The following is a 19,522-nucleotide window of genomic DNA, read 5'->3' as shown; positions in this document are numbered from 1 at the left end:
GCGGACCGTTTTCATCGGACATGTCTGCTGGGGAGCTTTTGGTCTGATGTGTGTACACACCATCAGACCAAAATCCCCGCAGACAGAAAACGCGGTGACGTGGCGGCGACGATGACACGGCGACGTGCGCGAACCAGGAAGTTCAATGCTTCCACGCATGCGTCGAATCACTTCGACGCATGCGGGGGATTTCGGTCCGATGGTTAGGTGTACTAACCATCGGACATGTCCGACGGACAGGTTTCCACCGGACAAGTTTCTTAGCATGCTAAGAAACTTTTGTCCGCTGGAAACCTGTCCGCTAGGCCGTACACACGGTGGGACATGTCCGCGGAAACTGGTCCGCGGACCAGTTTCAGCGGACATGTCCGGTCATGTGTACGCGGCATTAAAAATACTTCTGCAAGGCATCTTGGCCCTCCAAGATCCATTCCATGACACAGACCAGTATCACCAAACATAAAAACTAATATAAATATCTAAATAATCCAAGATTTATTCCACCAGCACTTCACCAGATGCTCTCTGGACTGATCCATTAGAACTTCATAATTTAAAACAGCCACAAAAGTAAAGTAGCTGTTAAACAGAAACCAATCAGAGCTTTCCATTTGTTTTATACATTAGTCACTATGAACAACCCACATTTCTGCTTATATTACTTTCTAATATGTTTCTCAGCATCAGCAAAAAAAAAAAAAAAACCCATGTACAACTCTCCACTCCAAGCAGACCAAATCAGGTAATTAAATTGAATATAGATGTATTTATTTATTTCAGGTACTTATATAGCGTTGTCAATTTACACAGCGCTTTACATATACATTGTACATTAACATCATTTTTATTACTGCTAGATACAGAATAATGAAGTCAGATATATACTGTACATGCTTGATAGAATTTCAAATTCAAGCTACTGGAACAAAATTTCAAAGTGCCTCAACCAAACGATAATTCAACAGGTTATAGACTCTGCCCACTGAGAAGCATCCATTGGCTAGCGGTTGCTTACTTTGGGGGGAGTTAAAACTCCAGGCAAACAGATAAAACACATGCAGTAAATAAAAGGAAGCTGTTTTACCTGGGATAGGATTAATATTTCTGTCCATGAGATTTACACAGCTTTGCCCCAAAGCACAACCCTATCTGGCAGGCCAGAAGGCCTGATGTAACCCTTAGGCCGCGTACACACGATCAGTCAAAACCGATGAAAACGGACTGAAGGACCGTTTCATTGGTTAACCGATGAAGCTGACTGATGGTCTGATGTGCCTACACACCATCGGTTAAAAAAACGATCCTGTCAGAACGCGGTGACGTAAAACACACAACGTGCTAAAAAAAACGAAGTTCAATGCTTCCAAGCATGCGTCGACTTGATTCTGAGCATGCGCGGCCTTTTGACCGATGCTTTTGCATACTAACGATTGGTTTTGACCCATCGGTTAGGCGTCCATCGGTCAAATTTTAAAGCAAGTTCTCTTTTTTTTGACCGAAGTATAACTGACCGATGGGGCCCACACACGATCGGTTTGGATATGCAAAAGAAGAAAGATATGGACAGCCGCACTCCAATTTCTTAAAAAAGACGTGCCCTTTATTGGGTAAAGGAAAAATGCGTTCGGTTTGGACCGATGAAACGGTCCTTCAGTCTGTTTTCATTGGTTTTGACTGATCGTGTGTACGTGGCCTTACAGGTCTTCTCTCTACCACCACATTGTTACTGAAAAGGGAAACAAGAAGCAGCAGATTCAGCTCTCTGTCATGGAGACAAGAAAATTTGCGCTAACCCAAGAATATAAATTAATAAAAAATAGGTATGCTAAACCAGAAGGCAGCAGTAAACAGTGCATACACACATAAATACAAATAGAAAAAAGAAAAAAACATCCCCATTAAAAACGTCAACCTATGATGAAACGCGTCTGGGACGTGCGCTCAGTGACGCTACCGCGCTCATTTTGAATAAGGAAGGGCTCCTCCGTTGCCGGCCGGCACCAATTTTAAATGCTTTTATGATTCTGCTTAATTGTAAGTACAATCTTTTTTACTGAAATAAAAACCCCTAAACGGTATCACGCTATGGCCTGTTTTCTGTTCTGGTGACCCACGGAACTTTCGAGTGAAGGGGCAGCTGTTTTTTTCCTGTTGAGGATTGTGGATTCCCCTGGCAGCTGGTTCTTTCCCATGGAGGATTGGATCTGGGTTCCACTGGACCCGGTGCTATCACTGTGCGGGTAAATCTGCTTAAGGCTATTCCCTCTTATCGATCTGGTAAGAGGATGTCTATGTGGTGGCTGATACATTTTTCCTGCACTGCGGTGTTGTCAGTTTCCAGCTGAATACCATTTATTGCTACATTTATTGCTTCATTATCACTGGGACATGTTTTAGGACTGTTTCTGATCAATTTATTTACTTTGTTCCGGCATCACATCTGGTTATATTGAGTTGGCGCAGTTTTTTTCTTTTTTCTATCAGCTCTCTGTCACTCTGCTCTGTCTTCTTATCAGCATGCTCAGAATGCTCAGCATTGCAGTGTAGCAGCATGAGAAATCTATTTTAAAGCAGTAAATGCAGTGTGTTATAGGGAAGTAAATAGTGCAAAGACAAAGCTATGTACCACCCCTAGCTTATGTTAAAAAATGAATATAGAAATATATTCTCCAATGCCACTGGCATAACTAAAGGTCCCTGCAAATATTAGAGAGAATTAGTCATTCCTGGCCATTTACAGTTGGATTTGGGGAATGTTTGTATAGTTGTAGGCACCTAGAAAAAATCCTGATTGCCTCCCTGGGCAGTTCTGCTCATGGAAAAATTGATCTGCCAATTACTTTTAATTCTCCCTCTATGTAGGCACAAACATGCATGTTTGCCTGCTACAATCTTGTATGTTTGTACAAAGACTTTTTATTATAGACTGTAAAACAATAACAGTTATGTAACAGTATAGTACAGCAGTACAAATGGCAGTTGGGATGCAATAGACTTCAATAACTAACCAAAAGGATCTTTTAGCTAATCTAATTACAGTAAACTGGAATCAAATTGACTTTCAGTGGTTAATGTGCACTCACATTGTCCATTGCATTTCATTCTTATTTGTGTTGCTCAGAGACAGTTCTTATAGATGAGTATAGCTCATATAAACTGACACTGTAGAAAATGGAAAAACTGACAGTACAACATTCATGCAATGAACAGTCAACAGTAATGTAGGCCAATTTTTTTTGAGATATTGCAAAAGGTGTACCAATACATAAGTTCAAAAAAGAGGTTTGGGATATAGTTTGTAAGATTTGGATGTACACTGGAATGAAAAAGGACCTGAATGTTAATCTATGAAAGACTATGACATGAAAGTTCTGAGAGTATAGAAAACTGCTTTTACAGGACAGCAAAAGAGTGGAAAGATGCACTTCCTTACCTGGCTCTCCTCTTCTCCGTCACTACTGTTCTCTTCACTGCTGCTCTCCATATTCCAAAACTGTATCTCCAGTGATCGTTACTGCTTATATATGGATCAGTACAGTCACATCAGACACAGTGACCGCCCTGAGACACACATTGTTTCATGCCCCTCCACCTCCAATAAACATCAAGTTTACTATGGCATCATTTGCACACTCAGGCAGGCTTTTTGCTGTGTGTTTAATGAATGTTTGATATGTGTGCTGGACATGTAGAAACACTGGTAGTTCAAAAATCAATGTAATCGTATTCACTATGAACAGTCAAAGAATCATGTAGCCTATACAGAGTCACCTTCAACTGCCCTCCTTCTAATACACTCTGAACCAGGCAGATGGGAATAAAAGCAGGGGCAGACAAATGTATGCTTATATGAAACTAGCAATGAGAGCTTCAAATCATTCTCAGTTCAGTTTTGCTGACCACATAGTATTACAGAAGGTCCCCTTATTCCCTTATCATCCATTACAGTCAGCTCTGCGTTAATTTCGATTTGCAAATTAAAGTTGACAGTTTTTTCTAGTTTTGATCTTTGAATCACTTTGCTATAGACCAGTGGTTCTCAACCTGGGGGTCGGGACCCCCTTGGGGGTCGAATGATGATTTGCCAGGGGTCACCGAATCCTGGGCTGTTCCTGAAGCCCACACTGCTTTCCCAGCCTTTTTGTGGCCGACCAGCAGGGCTGTCTTTTGAGCCCGCAGCCGCCCACTCAGTCTTTTCGCAGCCGCCCATTCAGTTTACGGCATGGCTGGAGGGCAGAGACTAGAGGTCAACTGACTGGTGAGGAATGTGAAGTGGGAGGGGCTGGAGAAGACCCTATCTCCTGATTTCGGCATAGGTGTCACCGCTACGAGACACCACAAAGTCAGAGACACAGTGAGTAACACTATCTGTTAATATAGTTGCCATTAAAAGTCCCCAATACAGTTCTCAGATCAGCAGATGACCTAAGTTGGCTGATCAGAACTCCCCCCAGCATTGCCACTCATTCCAACTCGCCGCCAGAACTCCCACTCACCCCATTCCCCCCACCCCCCACCAAGGAGAAGGAATAAAAATAGAGAATACATGGAAGGGAGAGGAAAAGAGGGGGAGGAACAAAGAAAAGGGGAGAGAAAGAAGAAGAGAACAAGAAAGACGGCTAGAGAGGTGGGTGGGGGTTACAAGAAATTAGGAGAGAGATAAAATTGAAAGAAAGGAGAACAAAGAGAAAGAGTGGTACATCCTAAAATGGGAGCATTAAATGTGTGTGGGTTGGGGGCGCAAATTTCTTGTCTTGCCTTGGGTGCTGACAACACACGCTACGAAAATAATTTTACTGTTGGGGGTCCCCGCGACTTGGGAAATTTTATCAAGGGGTCACTGCACTAGAAAGGTTGAGAAGTGCTGCTATAGACCAATCTTTCTCAACCGTTTTAACACAGAGGAACCATGAAATGTTTTCAGTCTCAGGCCCCGTACACACGTCAGAGAAACTCGACGGGCAAAACACATTGTTTTGCTCGTCGAGTTCCTTGTGAAGCCGCCGAGGATCTCGGCAAGCCAAGTTTCCTCATTGACTAACGAGGAAATAGAGAACATGTTCTCTATTTGGCTCGACGAGTTCCTCGTCGGTTTCCTCGGCCAAAAGTGTACACACGACCGGGTTTCTCGGCAGAATACGGCTCCAATCGAGTTTCTGGCTGAATTCTGCCGAGAAACTCGGTCGTGTGTACGGGGCCTCAGGGATCTCCTTCTAAAATTAATTATATCTATACCTCATGGTGACCTAGGAAGAATCCCCTTTCATTGGTGGTCTCGAAAGAGCCCCCTTACACTGGTGATTATTGTAGTGCCCCCTTACACTGGTGATTATTGTAGTGACCCCTTACACTACAGTGAAGGGTCCCTTTGCATTGGTGATAAGTTAAGTGCCCCTGTACATTGGTAACAGTGCCGATCCTGACCTCCCTGGGGCCCTAAGCAAAATTATGACATGTCACATTAAAGTTGAGAAGCAGGGGAGGGGGTGTTCTGCTGTCGGAAATGACATCTTACATTAAAGTGAGAAGCAGGGGACTTCTTACCTCTTCTCCCATGCAGCAAGCGAGTTGAGAAGCAGGGTGCAAATTTAACTTTAAATTGGAGATCAGTTACACTGATGGTCAATAAAGTGCATGCTTACATTGGTGTTCACTGAATTGCTGACCCTTACATTGGTGGGCATCAGCTTCTGAAGACACTTCCTGGGTGGAGCAAAATGCATTAAGCAAGGATCACTGTCGGTGATGTCACGTCCGCTTGTTGGAGCGCAGATCGTGGGTTTGAATTGCAAAGCGGGGTAATTACATGCTAACACACAAGAAGAGATTATTGTAAGTGGAAAATCAGCTTTTAAAATGTTTTAATACCAATAAAAACGGTATCACACTATGGATCTCTCATTTTTCTCTTTCCCTATACAGATGTGAGGACCCTAAACATATAGGGCCAGATTTAGATAGAATCGCCTATCTTTAGGCGGGCGTAGCGTATCTCAGATACACTACGCCGCCGTAACTTAGTGAGGCAGGTCCCGTATTCATAAAGAACTTGCGCCCTAAGTTAAGGCGGCGTAGTGTAAATGGGCCGGCGTAAGCCTACGTAATTCAAAGTAGGCTGGTAGTGGGCGTGTTGTATGTAAATGACTTGTGACCCCACGTAATTGACGCTCCTAACGAACGGCGCATGCGCCGTCCGTGAACGTATCCCAGCGCGCATGCTCAAAATCAGGTCGCAAATAGTCAATGATTTCGACGTGAACGTAACTTACGCACAGCCCTATTCGCGTACGACTTACGCAAACGACGTAAACCACGTAAAATTCGACGCTGTTCCGACGTCCATACTTAACATTGGCTACGCCTCATATAGCAGGGGTAACTTTACGCCGACAAAAGCCTTACGTAAACGACGTATATCAATGCGCCGGGCGCACGTACGTTTCTGAATCGGCGTATCTAGCTCATTTGCATATTCTACACGTAAATCTACGGAAGCGCCCCTAGCGGCCAGCATAAATATGCAACTAAGATACGACGGCATAAGGGACTTACGCCGGTCGTATCTTAGACAAATTCTGGCATATCTGATTCTTTGAATCAGGCGCCAAGATACGACGCCTCACACTCAGAGTTACGACGGCGTATCTGGAGATACACCGTCGTAACTCCTTTCTGAATCTGGCCCATAGTTTTTCCTTGGTTGTTGAAATCCCTGAGGAGGAAAAGTTACAGCCATTCACTAGAGGATAAATATCAATACATGCGCAATATATACTTTTGGTGCGTGTGGGCACATCAGGAGGGGAGCACGGAACGGCACTTTATCTGACAGCACTTGTCACTGAAACACAATAACACTTTAAAGGATTATTCACGGACAATATTTATGGATTTATGCACCAAATGAGAATTTCATTTTTTTATATTCTTTATACGTCAATGATTTTGTTCACTTTATTGATTCACGTTGTAGGAGAAAACTTGCAATTATTTTATTTTTTCAAATTAATATACTAATTTAAATATATATGGGCAGACAGTACTGGGCATTTATACCTTACACTTTATAGGAACTTGTAGCCTACATCCCAACAGCAGTCTGATATGATAATTCACAGCACCTGCACACATCCCACAGCGCGGGGAGCATATTATTTAAACAGTGGAAAAAAATGCCTCTTTACATCAGTGGTCATTGATAAAGTACACTCTTGTATTGGTGGTCAGTGGAGAACTGCCCCTTTACAGTGGTGGTTAGTGGAAAAGCGCACCCTTTTATTGGTCAGTGTAGTAATGCCCCCTTACAAGGAAAGTAAGCAAAAAAGTGCCTCTTTAGCTTGGTGGTTGGTGAAAAGTGCGCCCTTTGGTGGACAGTGTACTTGTACTCTGTAAAATTGAAGGAAAGTGGAAAAGTGCCCTACATTGACAATCAATGGTAGAAGGACCTCCTTAAACTGATGGAAGTGGAAAGAATATAATTATAGATTATGGGTCAATGGGAAGAATTTCTCCCCTACAAACAGAAAAATAATATTGATGTCAGTGGTTAATTACTTGAGAGACTAGAGGAGAGGCCCAAATATTGCCATACCATTTATTCCACCAAGTGACATTGATGCCCACTACACAAAAATCATCGGATATGAAATATGTCACTGTTTAAGGAACACCAAGCAATCTCAGGAGGAATCCTAAAGTTCCATGAAATGCTGGGATATAAAAAAAAACATTCTCCCATGCTCAACATTCCATCATTGTTTTTTAGGAATCCACCACGCTGCTGAACCACAGCAGTCTTTTACTGGTTTTGACAGAAGGCCAAGGTTGGCTAAAAAAAATTAGCTCTTTATTTAAGAAAAGACAAAGTATGTCTCTTCTACAAAGAAAAACAACGACTACTCCCCCCCCCCCCCCAAGTAAATGTATGCTTTACCAGCATATAGGCAGGCACCTACAGAAGGGTTAATGTTTTTTTTTCTATGCTAATGTTTTGCAGTTATCTTGGTCAAGTCTGCTGTCTTTCCTATGAAACAATGTAGAGGTGTGGTGGATCTGAGGGATTGATTGGCTGGATTTTCCCACCAATTTTACACAGATCCACATAAAAAGGTGCCCTTTAGTGCTCCAGAGGAGAACAGCTGAAAATACTGACAAGATGTAGGCTGGTACCCCCAGATAGGGGGGGGGGGGCGGCGTGGCAATAGGGGGTTCCCTGAGGGACTGGGAACTTGAAAACTACCAAGGATGGACTGATCTTCGCCAAACATGGACTGTATGGACTTTGTGCTACTTCTTGTAGATTGTTTGCCAATCATGAGCACTTTTGTATCTAAAGGACTCTCTGCTGTTCTTCAGGTATGATTAACCTATGGGCACTAGAGCACCTTGTATGGGAATACATGTGACAAACTGCCTGAATTTTACCTGTGTGATGCCTTTTATTAGTAAAGTTATCATTACCTGTTTATTGCCTGGTTCAAAGTCTCTGCTTAAGTGGTACATTGCATGGGGTATCCAAAAAACAGGGCTTGTAAAATAAGGACTGTAGGTTAGAGTAGTTACAAAACACTTTAGTCCAGCGTGTAGTTTGCTGTGTAGTGTAGGCTATATTGTCGTTGCTAGGGATAACCATACATGTATCATTAGCTTAAGGCCACCAACCAGCCAGAGAATGGGTGACTGGCATAGGATGATGGTTACTCTGGTTGGTGAAGGGGTGTTGTGCTTGTTCCCTTAACTATTAGTTAGTTTCCCGCATTTTGGGACCGGACCTGTAGCACAGATTACCTAAGGACCTACCGTGGGAGTCACGGGAGAGATGAAGAGGGGGCCTCTGAGAGTCAGAGAAAGAGCAAGCAAGCACATAGTTAATGAGTGAGGTTAATTTCTTGTATCTATTAGTAACTGTGGACTTGACTAGGAATGAGGTGCCAGGAATTGCTGGGTTGATGGATACTGATGCAGCACCGTTTTCTAAATGCTGAGCACATGGGAGTTGGTGTTTTCTAGTTCAAAGATTAAATTAAAAGATCATCAAAAAACAACAATTATAATATATTAATTATAAGTTACAGTGGGGAAAACAATTATTTGATCCCCTGCAGATTTTGTAAGTTTGCCCACTTACAAAGATATGAAGGGTCTACGATTTTTTATCATAGGTGTATTTGAAATGATAGAGACAGAATATCAACCCAAAATCCAGAAAAAAACACATAAAACAAATGCTACAAAAGAGAAAAATAAATATTTGATCCCCAAGCAAAACATGACTTAGTACTTGGTGGAGAAACCCTTTTTGGCAAGCACAGAGGTAAGATGTTTCTTGTATTTGGTTACCAGGTTTGTACCCATCTCAGGAGGGATTGTAGTCCACTCTTCTTTACAGATCTTTTCTAAATCCTTAAGGTTTGCTGGCTGTCGCTTGGCAACTCGTTTCAGCTCCCTCCATAAATTTTATATAGGATTAAGATCTTGGGACCACTCCATGACCTTAATGTGCTTCATCTTGAGCCATTACTTTGTTGCCTTGGTGCTATGTTTTGGGTAATTGTCATGCTGGAAAACCGCTCTACGACCCATCTTCAGTGTTCTGGCTGAGAAAAGAAGGTTCTCATCCAAGATTTTACTACACATGGCCCCGTCCCTTGCATTGGCCCTCAATGCGACATGGTTTTCTGAGGGTCATAGTCAGCATTTTTCTTCCTCCAAACACGGCAAGTCGAGTTAATGCCAAAGATCTAAATTTTGGTCTCATCTGACCACAGCACTTTCTTCCAATACTTTTCTGAATCATTTAGATGTTCATTGGCATGACTGTACATGTGCCTTCTTCAAGAGGGGGACTCGCCATGTTTGGAGGAATAAAATGACTGACTAAGACCCTAAGAACACCCTACAGTCAAGCATGGAGGTGGAAACATGATGCTTTGGTGCTGTTTCTCTGCTAAAAGTACAGACCAACTTTGCCGCATTGAGGGGCCAATCGACGGGGCCATGTATTGTAAAATCTTCAGCCAGAACACTGAAGGTGGGGCATGGATGGGTCTTTCAGCATGACAATGACCCAAAACATACTGCAAAGGCAACAAAGGAGTGGCTCAAGAAGAAGCACCTTAAGGTAATGGAGTTACCTAGCCAGTCTCCATACCTTAATCCTATAGAAAATGTATGGGGGAGCTGAAGGTTTGAGTTGCCAAGAGACAGCCAAGAGTAAGGATTTAGAGAAGATCTGTAAAGACTAGTGGTCCAAAATCCTTCCTGCGATGTGTACAAACCTGGTCACTAGCTACAAAAAACTTCTTACCTCTGTGCTTGCCAACAAAGGTTTCTCCACCAAGTACTAAGTCATATTTTGCTTGGGGATCAAATTCTTATTTTACTCACTGAACTGCAATTACATTTATAACATTTGTATCATGTGTTTTTTTCTTGATTTTTGGTTGATATTCTGTCTCTATCATGTAAAATACATCTATGATAAAAATGATAGCCCCTTTATTTATTTGTAAGTGGGCAAACTTATATAATATCAAATAATTACTTTCCCCACTGTATATAGCAATCTCATGTATAACAGAAATTACATGTTGGAACATTGTAATGAGGAAGTGATATACAGATGAGAAATGAATATGCTAAAGTAATATTTTGTAAGGTAATTTGAAACTATATCAGTAGTAAGATAGAACAGTAAATAGAGTTGTATGTCTTCTAAGAATATTTAGAATCATCTGTAAGTGTCAAATATCATATGTCTTAATATTAATGAGAAAATCTTTCACGGCGACCAGGTAAGTATACACACTCTCGGGTTTCTCGGCAGGAAAACTGCCAAGAATCTCACAACGAGAAAATAGAGAACATGTTCTCTATTTTTCTTGTCTAGATTCTGGGCAGTTTTCTTGTCGAGAATCCTGAGGCCCCGTACACACGACCGGTTTTCTCGGCAGAATTCAGCAAGAAACTCGATGGGAGACGTATTCTGCCGAGAAAACCGGTCGTGTGTACACTTTTCGCCGAGAAACCCGTCGGGAAACTCGTCAAGCCAAAAAGAGAGCATGTTCTCTATTTCCTCGTTGGGCAATGGGAACATTTGGCTCGACGAGTTTTCTGACAGCCGAACAAGGAACTCGACAAGCAAAACGATGTGTTTTGCCCGTCGAGTTTCTCGGTCGTGTGTACGGGGCCTGAAAGCCTCGTACACACACTCGGTATACTCAGCAAGAAAGCTCTGCCAGCAATTTTCTTGCTGGTTCTTGCCAAGTAAACCAATCGTGTGTACGAGGCTTTAACCGATTGCCGGCCAGCCGCCGTCATTATACTGCGGCAGGTTGTGACGGCTGTGCGAATTGCTGTAGGTGTACGTTGGCCGGTTTAAGATCGATAGGGGGCGTGCCGCTGGAGACAATGGGCGTGGCCATCTGCGATCGCTCCACAGAAAGCCAATAAGGTGAAAAACCTTAAGGGTTTACAATCACCTTAACTTCATTGTTAACTGCTTGCCGACCAGCTGCCGCAGTTATACGGCAGCAGGTCGGCTCCCCTGGCGAGAGCCCGAAGCTATACGTCGGCTCTCGCGCAGGCCACTAGGTTAGGACACACCCAGGGAACATACTTAACCCCTTCCCCGCCCCCTAGTGTTAATCCCTTCACTGTCAGTGGCATTTTTATAGTAATCCAATGCATTTTTATAGCACTTATCGCTATAAAAATGCCAATGGTCCCAAAAATGTGTCAAAAGTGTCCGAAGTGTCCGCCATAATGTCGAAGTACCGAAAAAAAATCGCTGATCGCCGCCATTCCTAGTAAAAAAAAAATATTAATAAAGATGCCATAAAAAAAAAAACCTATTTTGTAAACGCGCAATTTTTTTTTTACGAAAAATATGTAGAAGAAAACGTATCGGCCTAAACTGAGGAAAATAAATGTTTTTTTATATATTTTTGGGGGATATTTATTATAGCAAAAAGTAAAAAATATTAATTTTTTTCAAAATTGTTGCTCTATTTTTGTTTATAGCGCAAAAACTAAAAACCGCAAAGGTGATCAAATACCACCAAAAGAAAGCTCTATTTGTGGGGAAAAAAGGACGCCAATTTTGTTTGGGAGCCACGTCGCACGACCGCACAATTGTCAGTTAAAGCGACGCAGTGCCGAATCGCAAAAAGTGCTCTGGTCTTTGACCAGCAATATGGTCCGGGGGTTAAGTGGTTAATTGTTCAATGTGGCTTGCTTCTAAGGCCTGGTACACACGATAGGATTGATCCGCGGATACGGTCCGCCGGACCGTATCCGCGGATAAATCCTCTGAGGATTTTGATCCGATGGAGTGTACACACCATCGGATCAAAATCCGCGCTGAATTCCCATCGCGGTGACGTGTCGCGCCGTCGCCGCGATGATGACGCGGCGACGTGCGCGACGCTGTCATATAAGGATATCCACGCATGCGTCGAATCATTACGACGCATGCGAGGGATGGGTTCGGACGGATCGATCCGGTGAGTCTGTACAGACCACCGGATCGATCCGCTGGAGCCGATTCCAGCAGATAGATTTGTTAGCATGTCTACAAATTTTTATCTGCTGGAAATCAGAAATATCCGCGGATAAATATCCGCTGGAACGTACACACCAGGGGATCTATCCGCTGAAACCGATCCGCTGAGATTTTTCAGCGGATGGATCCTCTCGTGTGTACGGTGCCTTAGTCTGGGGTTATTCTTTAATGTTGAATTTTGTATAATAGCATACTTCTGCCTAGAACCTAGGCAATTAGCGAGTGTAGTTCTGTGTCCCCCACTAGGAAGCCTAAGCCCCGCCCACAAGCTCTAGCGAGTTATACAAAAATTGATAAAAGATGACCTCCCTTCTTTCCCTGAGATATTCAGCTCCACTTTAGCCCCCAGATGGTGCAAGCATGTTATTTGCAATAAAAAAGCCATGTCTATTTTAATTGCTCTTGTTAAAGGGTTTGCTGGGGTAGCTCATTGCATATGCATGCATATCTAAATTTCAAGGACATATTTACAGCATGGTCATGCAAATGTATAAGGCTTTTTGACCGATTATGGATTTCTTTTAATATTATGAAAGGTATATTTGCCAACTGCTACGTACTGTGACCTGTCAGGATTTTTTTCATGAAAACCTGCATGCCCCTGCAGCAGCTAGGGCGACATATACCGTACAATCATGGTATTCACTGTATGTAAGTTTAATACATAAAGGTGCTTCAATATCTGGCTGTGACTGAGGAAAAAAGGTAAATTAAATTAATCAAAAATGTACTAAAAAAGAAAAAACTTGCACTCAAAGCAGTTGTTTGTTGATTTAATTTGACAGTTTGACAATCCATACAATCTTCCCTTACAAAACAATGCTGCAAATTATGAAAAAATCATGTTTAAAACAGCTTTACAGTTTGGTTGATCTGTGTGATGACTTATTTTCCTTTCTTACTTAAATCCAATACAAATTATCGCTGCTAACTACACAACCGAGGGAAATCCCATAATCCTCTTTGTGTACTATGCTAGGCTTTGGTTGCCATAACTGCAGGTGTTTGGTCATGTGTCACTTGCACCTGGGATGATCTCAGTTATGGCTTAATGATCTATTCTGTTCTTCTTCCCATGTTAGCAAATTATTACTTAAATTCAATTATAACATTTTGCTCACCGTATTCAATGACTTTCTATTTTTTTTATGTGTATATATTCTTTGCCATGACAATATACTGTATAAAGCAGATGATGTATGGCATTGTAGTGTGCACCCATTATCATGTATATAGGAGGCGCCAGCACAAACTTGCTTCATATTCATAAGGTACAGTTTGATTCCGCACTGTGTGTTTCAGGCCCCATACACACGAGAGGATTTATCCGCAGATACGGTCCAGCGGACCGTATCCGCGGATAAATCCTCTCGAGAATTTCAGAAGATTTCTATGCGATGGCGTGTACACACCATCGCATTGAAATCCGCGCTGAAATCCTCTGCCGATGACGTGTCGCGCCGTCGCCGCTATTATGACGCGGCGACGGGCGCGACGCTGTCATATAAGGAATTCCACGCATGCGTCAAATCATTACGACGCGTGCGGGGAATCCCTTTGGGCGGATGGATCCGGTAAGTCTGTACAGACGAGCGGATCCATCCGTTGGAATGGATTCCAGCAGATGGATTTGTTGAGCATGTCAGCAAATATCCATCTGCTGGAAATCCATCCCAGGGGAGATTTATCTGCGGATAAATATCCGACGGAGTGTACACACCATAGGATCTATCCGCAGAAACCCATTTGATGGGATTTATCTGCGGATAGATTCTATGGTGTGTATGGGGCCTCAGTGTGCTGTATCTGTAGATGGCCTGAAATGCTAAGTTTGTAGAGGATAAAAGTTTAATGCCTCATACTCACGACCAGTTTTCCCGTCAGGAAAACTGCTATGACAGCTTTTGGCTGGGAAAACTGGCCGTGTGTACGGTCCATGGCAGTTTTCCCGACAGGAAAAGCGCCAGGAATCCCAGCGGGAAAAATTAGAACACGATTTCTTTTTTCAGGCCAGGATTCCCAGCGTTTTTTAAGCCGGCAGTTTTTCTATGGGGAAAGCCTTCGGTGGAGCATACACACGGCCGGGTTTCCCGACCAAAGCTCTCATGGGAGTTTTCCTGCCAGGAAAACCGGCCGTGTAGTGGAGGGAAAAAGCTACCGAGCAGGTTCTCGGTTTTCCCCTTGGTTTTCCCGGATGACCTTTTACCGCCGGGAAAACCGATCGTGTGTACAAGGCATCAGAGACTTTTCTCAAGCAGGATGTCCACAGACCCTTTATTCTCACCTTGTGCTTCCATGCTGCCCTGCAGCTCATGAGAATATCCTGGGCTGTGGGGGAGCATGTAGCCTACTCTCCTGCAATGTTGTCCAGGTTTAGCAGCCAATCAATAGGCCTGATCACTGTCACAAGACCAAGGAAGTGACATCACCTATCCTGTAAGTTGCTACAAAGAAGCAAGGGGCTACAAGGGAGTTTTAGTAAGGTTGGTATAAAAGGGCCAGAGCAGGGATTCTCAACCAGGGTTCCATGGAACACTAGGGTTTCTCCAGAGGTTGCTAGGGGTTCCATGAGCAATAAACAAACTCTACCTATCGGATAAGTTCCCACAGATAACATTGATCTTTTTAACTGTCTGTAAGGGGATAATTCTTCCCAATGACCACAAGTGTAAGGAACATTCTTCCCACTGACCATCAGAATAATGTTTTATGAGTTGTACATATAGTAATTTAAAGCAGACTTTTGTTGAGACCGGAAAGTTATTTCAAGGGTCCCTCTGTGTTAAAAAGTTTGAGAAAGTCTGGGTAGAGGATGCCCTATGCAGGGGCACCATCACTTTCACTGCATAAGCACAGTGACAGTGACTCTTTAAGGAAGGGGTTAAATGTATATGTAAACCCTCCTCCTATTTGCTACATACAGTATATGTATCTAGAAAGTCATACAGTATGACTACATTCAGGGCCAGCCTTTGGGGTGTGCGAGCTGTGCGGCCGCACAGGGCGCCATGGGCAACAGGGGTGCCGTGGGGCCATCCAGAGGCGTACTAAGGGGGGGCGAGCCGCCCCCTGGGTACCACACACTGGGGGGATGTCAGACCGGCACCCCCCTCCGCAATTGTAATACACCAGCGGTGGCAGTGCCACGGGTTTAGGCAGCAGCACACTGGCACAGGCAGGGAGAGGCGAGCTACCTACAGTGGCGAGGGGGAGGGGGTGCAGGGTGACACTGCTGCACCTACCATCCCCTCCTCTTGCGGCCATGGGCTGCCTGTCTGTGCGATCCCGGATGTCACACAGGCACAGCCGAGTGAAGCCGCCTCCCCCTCCTCTCTGTTTATGTGTAAACAGGGGGAGGGGACCTGCTGTGCATGTGCCGCCACACTGATCTGAGGTACTGAAGGGGGGGCCTGCACTGAACGGGGGGGCTACACTGAACGGGGGGGGCTGCACTGAATGAGTGGGGGGGCTGAACGAGGGGGGCTACACTGAACGGGGGGAGGCGACACTGAAAGGGGGGGCTACTCTGAAGGGGGGCTACACTGAACGGGGGGGTCTGCATTGAAGGGGTGGATACACTGAAGGGGGGTCTGCACTGAAGGGGTTCTGTGTAACATGCAGGGGGTCCAGAGCTGCAGGGTTCTGTGTAATGTATAGGGGTCCAGTGATGCAGGGTGCTGTGTAATGTAAAGGGGTCCAGAGGTGCAGGGTGCTGTGTAATGTAAAGGGGTCCAGAGGTGCAGGGTGCTGTTTAATGTAAAGGGTGCAGGAGGCTGTGTAATGTAAAGGGGTCCAGAGATGCAGGGTGCTGTGTAATGTAAAGGGGTGCATGGGGCTGTGTAATGTAAAGGGGTCCAGAGATGCAGGGTGCTGTGTAATGTAAAGGGGTCCAGAGGCACAGGGTGCTGTGTAATGTAAAGGGGTGCAGGGTGCTGTGTAATGTTAAGGGGTCCAGAGATGCAGGGTGCTGTGTAATGTAAAGGGGTGCAGGGGGCTGTGTAATGTAAAGGGGTCCAAAGATGCAGGGTGCTATGTAATGTAAAGTTAAATTAAAACAAATTATTTGTTACAAATATTTTTTCCTCTTTGTATATGTTTAGGTGACCAGGGGGCGAGGCGCCTGAACACCTAAGGCCAGCCCTGACTACATTGACCAGGGATCACAGAAATGTTCTCATATAGGGGCGAAATGAAAACATATTTTTTTAGTCAGATCAATATCAAAATTCCATATTAGCATTTTATATTTACCACTTGCAGTCAAAGCAAAGCCCCCGATCACTCCCTTGATTATTACTAGGCTGGCTTTACTGCATTGCTGTAAATATCTTGTGAACAGACCATAATTACAGGAGCTCACATTATACACACAGCTATTAGAAGAGCTTTTTTACAAAAAATAAAACATTATAGGAAAACAAATTTTTTTAAAACAAAAATAAAACTGATTTGACCAAATCCATTCTATCTTCTTTTTCAGTGAAATCATGGATTCATACTTTTTTGGGGTGCAAAACAAGCTGGAAATTCACAGCAGCTTTGGCCCTCTACATCTTATAATGGCCATGTGGCATGCAAGGAGTGATCCAGATAGTTTGTAATAAAATAATGCTGGGGGGAGTATATTAGAATCTCATTTTAGGAATTAGGTTAAAGAAGGTTGCTCCCCAACCTCCTCCTATGTTCAAAAAAAATGCTCAACTGCACCTTTGGATTACCAGCCATAAGAATGAGGGGACCAGGTAGTTTATACAGGGATCTGCTACAGTAGCAGCAGTGGGGATAAAAGTAAGTATTTTACCTGTACATAGCTACTGGAGTACTAGCGTTACCTTCATAACAAAAGATTGCACTAATTTATAGGAAGATTTATAGGAAGATGGTAATCTGTTAGATACTAAACATACCTAAACTTCAAGGTCAAGAAGACTGTTGGGACACACTCAAACTCAGAGAGACATAAATAAGGTCTATATAATATTTGATCTCTAACAAATCATAATTTGACCCCACCTCTCTTCTGATTAAAGAGGAACTGCAGTCTGCTCTCATAATTTCTAAAAAAAAAAACATCTTTGCCATTCTGAAGCTTCCCTCCAACCACTTTGCATATTATGTTACATATACTGTCATTCTGTAATTGCCAAATATGCTGCAGAAATCTTCCTCAGCTAAGTCTGGCTGCAGCCATTTTAACTGTGGACAGTTGAATCTGCTGCCTGTTCACTTCCTGGATTTACACAGACACACACCTCCAGCTCTGCAGCTCGCATTGGCCCTCTTATGACTCACCCCCTTCCTTCCTGGCAAACTCTCACAAGAGTGAGAGAGAGATCTGTGCATGATGTCATACATTTAGGCTAATGACCAGGCAAGAAACAGGAAGTGGACTATATAAGGTATTTACTGGCATAAAAAAAAAGTTAAAACAACCAGGGCAAAAGATTTAATAGATGGAAAGTTGAAAAAATGACTGAAGGCCTGCTTTAAGTGGGAAGCCTTGAAATATTTATTAGCAGGAATGTTTACTAAACATGGTATGTACCTTAAAAAAAGAGAGATCTGACCTTCTTAACATCATTACATGTCTTGAACATTCTCATTTAAAACAACCCTCTTTCACACAAATTACAGTTTCAGAATGTAGAAAAGACTTTAAGGAATTACTAAACCAATCCAAATACCCTATTTATCGGCGTATAACACGCACAGGCATATAACACGCACCCTAACTTTAAGAGGGACGTTTCAGGAAAAAAACTTTCCACACCCCCCTCCGTATAACACGCAGGCACAGTTTACCCTCTATTTTCAGGGTAAAAAAGTGAATGTTATACGCCAATAAATACAGTGTGTATATATATATATATGTGTGTGTCTGTGTGTGTGTGCCTGTGTGCAGGGCCAATCCTGGGCGGGTGCCCAGGGTGCACTGTGCCCAGGTCCTGCAATCTAAGGCTGAGGAGGAGGGCGCTGAAGCTCAGGTGCCACAGATCCCCCTCCCGTTTGCTCTCCCCACTGGCAAATAATAAGAACGGCGAGCGGATCAGAGAATGAAAAAACTCCTCCCCGCTCTTGAACCACTGCTGTCAGAGGAGGGCTCTGTTTCCCAATCCCCCTCCCTCCTTCTGTCAGCAGCAGGGAGAGCGGCTGTGTCTCTGTGCGTCTTCCCCGTCTCTCTCCTCTTCATGCTGCTGTAGTCAGGAGACCTACTTATTGGCTAGGGAAAAAAAAAAACAATCAAAAAAGAGCCCAAAGGAGGATCATGGGACATATAGTCCCAAAGACTGGCAAGCCCATTGTAATCCTTAGAGGGAAACTGCAGTCCCCCAGCAAGCCCAGCTGAAGGGGAGGGAGAAAGAGCTAGGCTATGGGTGACAAGTGACACGTTGCATCTGGTGGCAAGCAAAGGTGGCAAGTGACACACAACATCTGGTGGTAGGTGACAGTGGCAAGTGACATGCTGCATCTGGCGGCCAGCGGTGATGGCAAGTGACACGTTGCATCTGGTGCCAGGCGACGATGGCAAGTGACTTGCTGCATCTGAAAGCAGGTGACAGTGGCAAGTGACATGCTGCATCTGGTGGCAAGCGACGATGGAAAGTGACTCGCTGCATCTGGCGGCCAGCGACGATGGAAAGTGACTCGCTGCATCTGAAAGCAGGTGACAGTGGCAAGTGACATGCTTCATCTGGTGGCAATCGACTGTAGCAAGTGGCACATTGCATCTGGCAGCAAGTGACACGCTGCATCTAGTGGCAGGCGATGGTGGCAAGTGACAAGCTGCATCTGGTGGCAGGCGACGGTGGAATGCTGCAAGCTCAGGGTTCTCACTGATTCTGCAATATGGTGAGTTGAACTATTTCATTATATACTACAATGTAGTAATAGTAATAAGTTGATTCAATTATCCTGACACAATATGGTGTCAGGATGATTTAAGTGCTAACACGTCCTTTG

At 43.8% G+C, this 19,522-nt stretch overlaps 1 protein-coding gene across 2 annotated transcripts in view; it reads right to left on the bottom strand.

Annotated features, from left to right (window-relative positions):
* The window catches only part of LOC120927552 (septin-5-like), a 100,772-nt gene that overhangs the window by 64,482 nt on the left and 16,768 nt on the right, over positions 1–19,522 (bottom strand). The window contains exon 1 of one of the 2 annotated variants that reach the window (XM_040338310.1): positions 3,434–3,814. The exons of the other annotated variant lie outside the window; for it this stretch is intronic. Coding sequence (XP_040194244.1) covers positions 3,434–3,484 — 51 coding nt within the window. The 5' untranslated portion in view covers positions 3,485–3,814. Of the gene's footprint in view, positions 1–3,433; positions 3,815–19,522 lie in introns of those variants that run through there. 2 annotated transcript variants of the gene reach the window in all.

Source organism: Rana temporaria, chromosome 2 (genome assembly GCF_905171775.1).
Source record: "Rana temporaria chromosome 2, aRanTem1.1, whole genome shotgun sequence".
Classification (NCBI taxonomy): Eukaryota; Metazoa; Chordata; class Amphibia; order Anura; family Ranidae; genus Rana; species Rana temporaria.
Note: the sequence above shows the minus strand (reverse complement) of the source record. Positions and strands in the feature narration are given on the sequence as shown.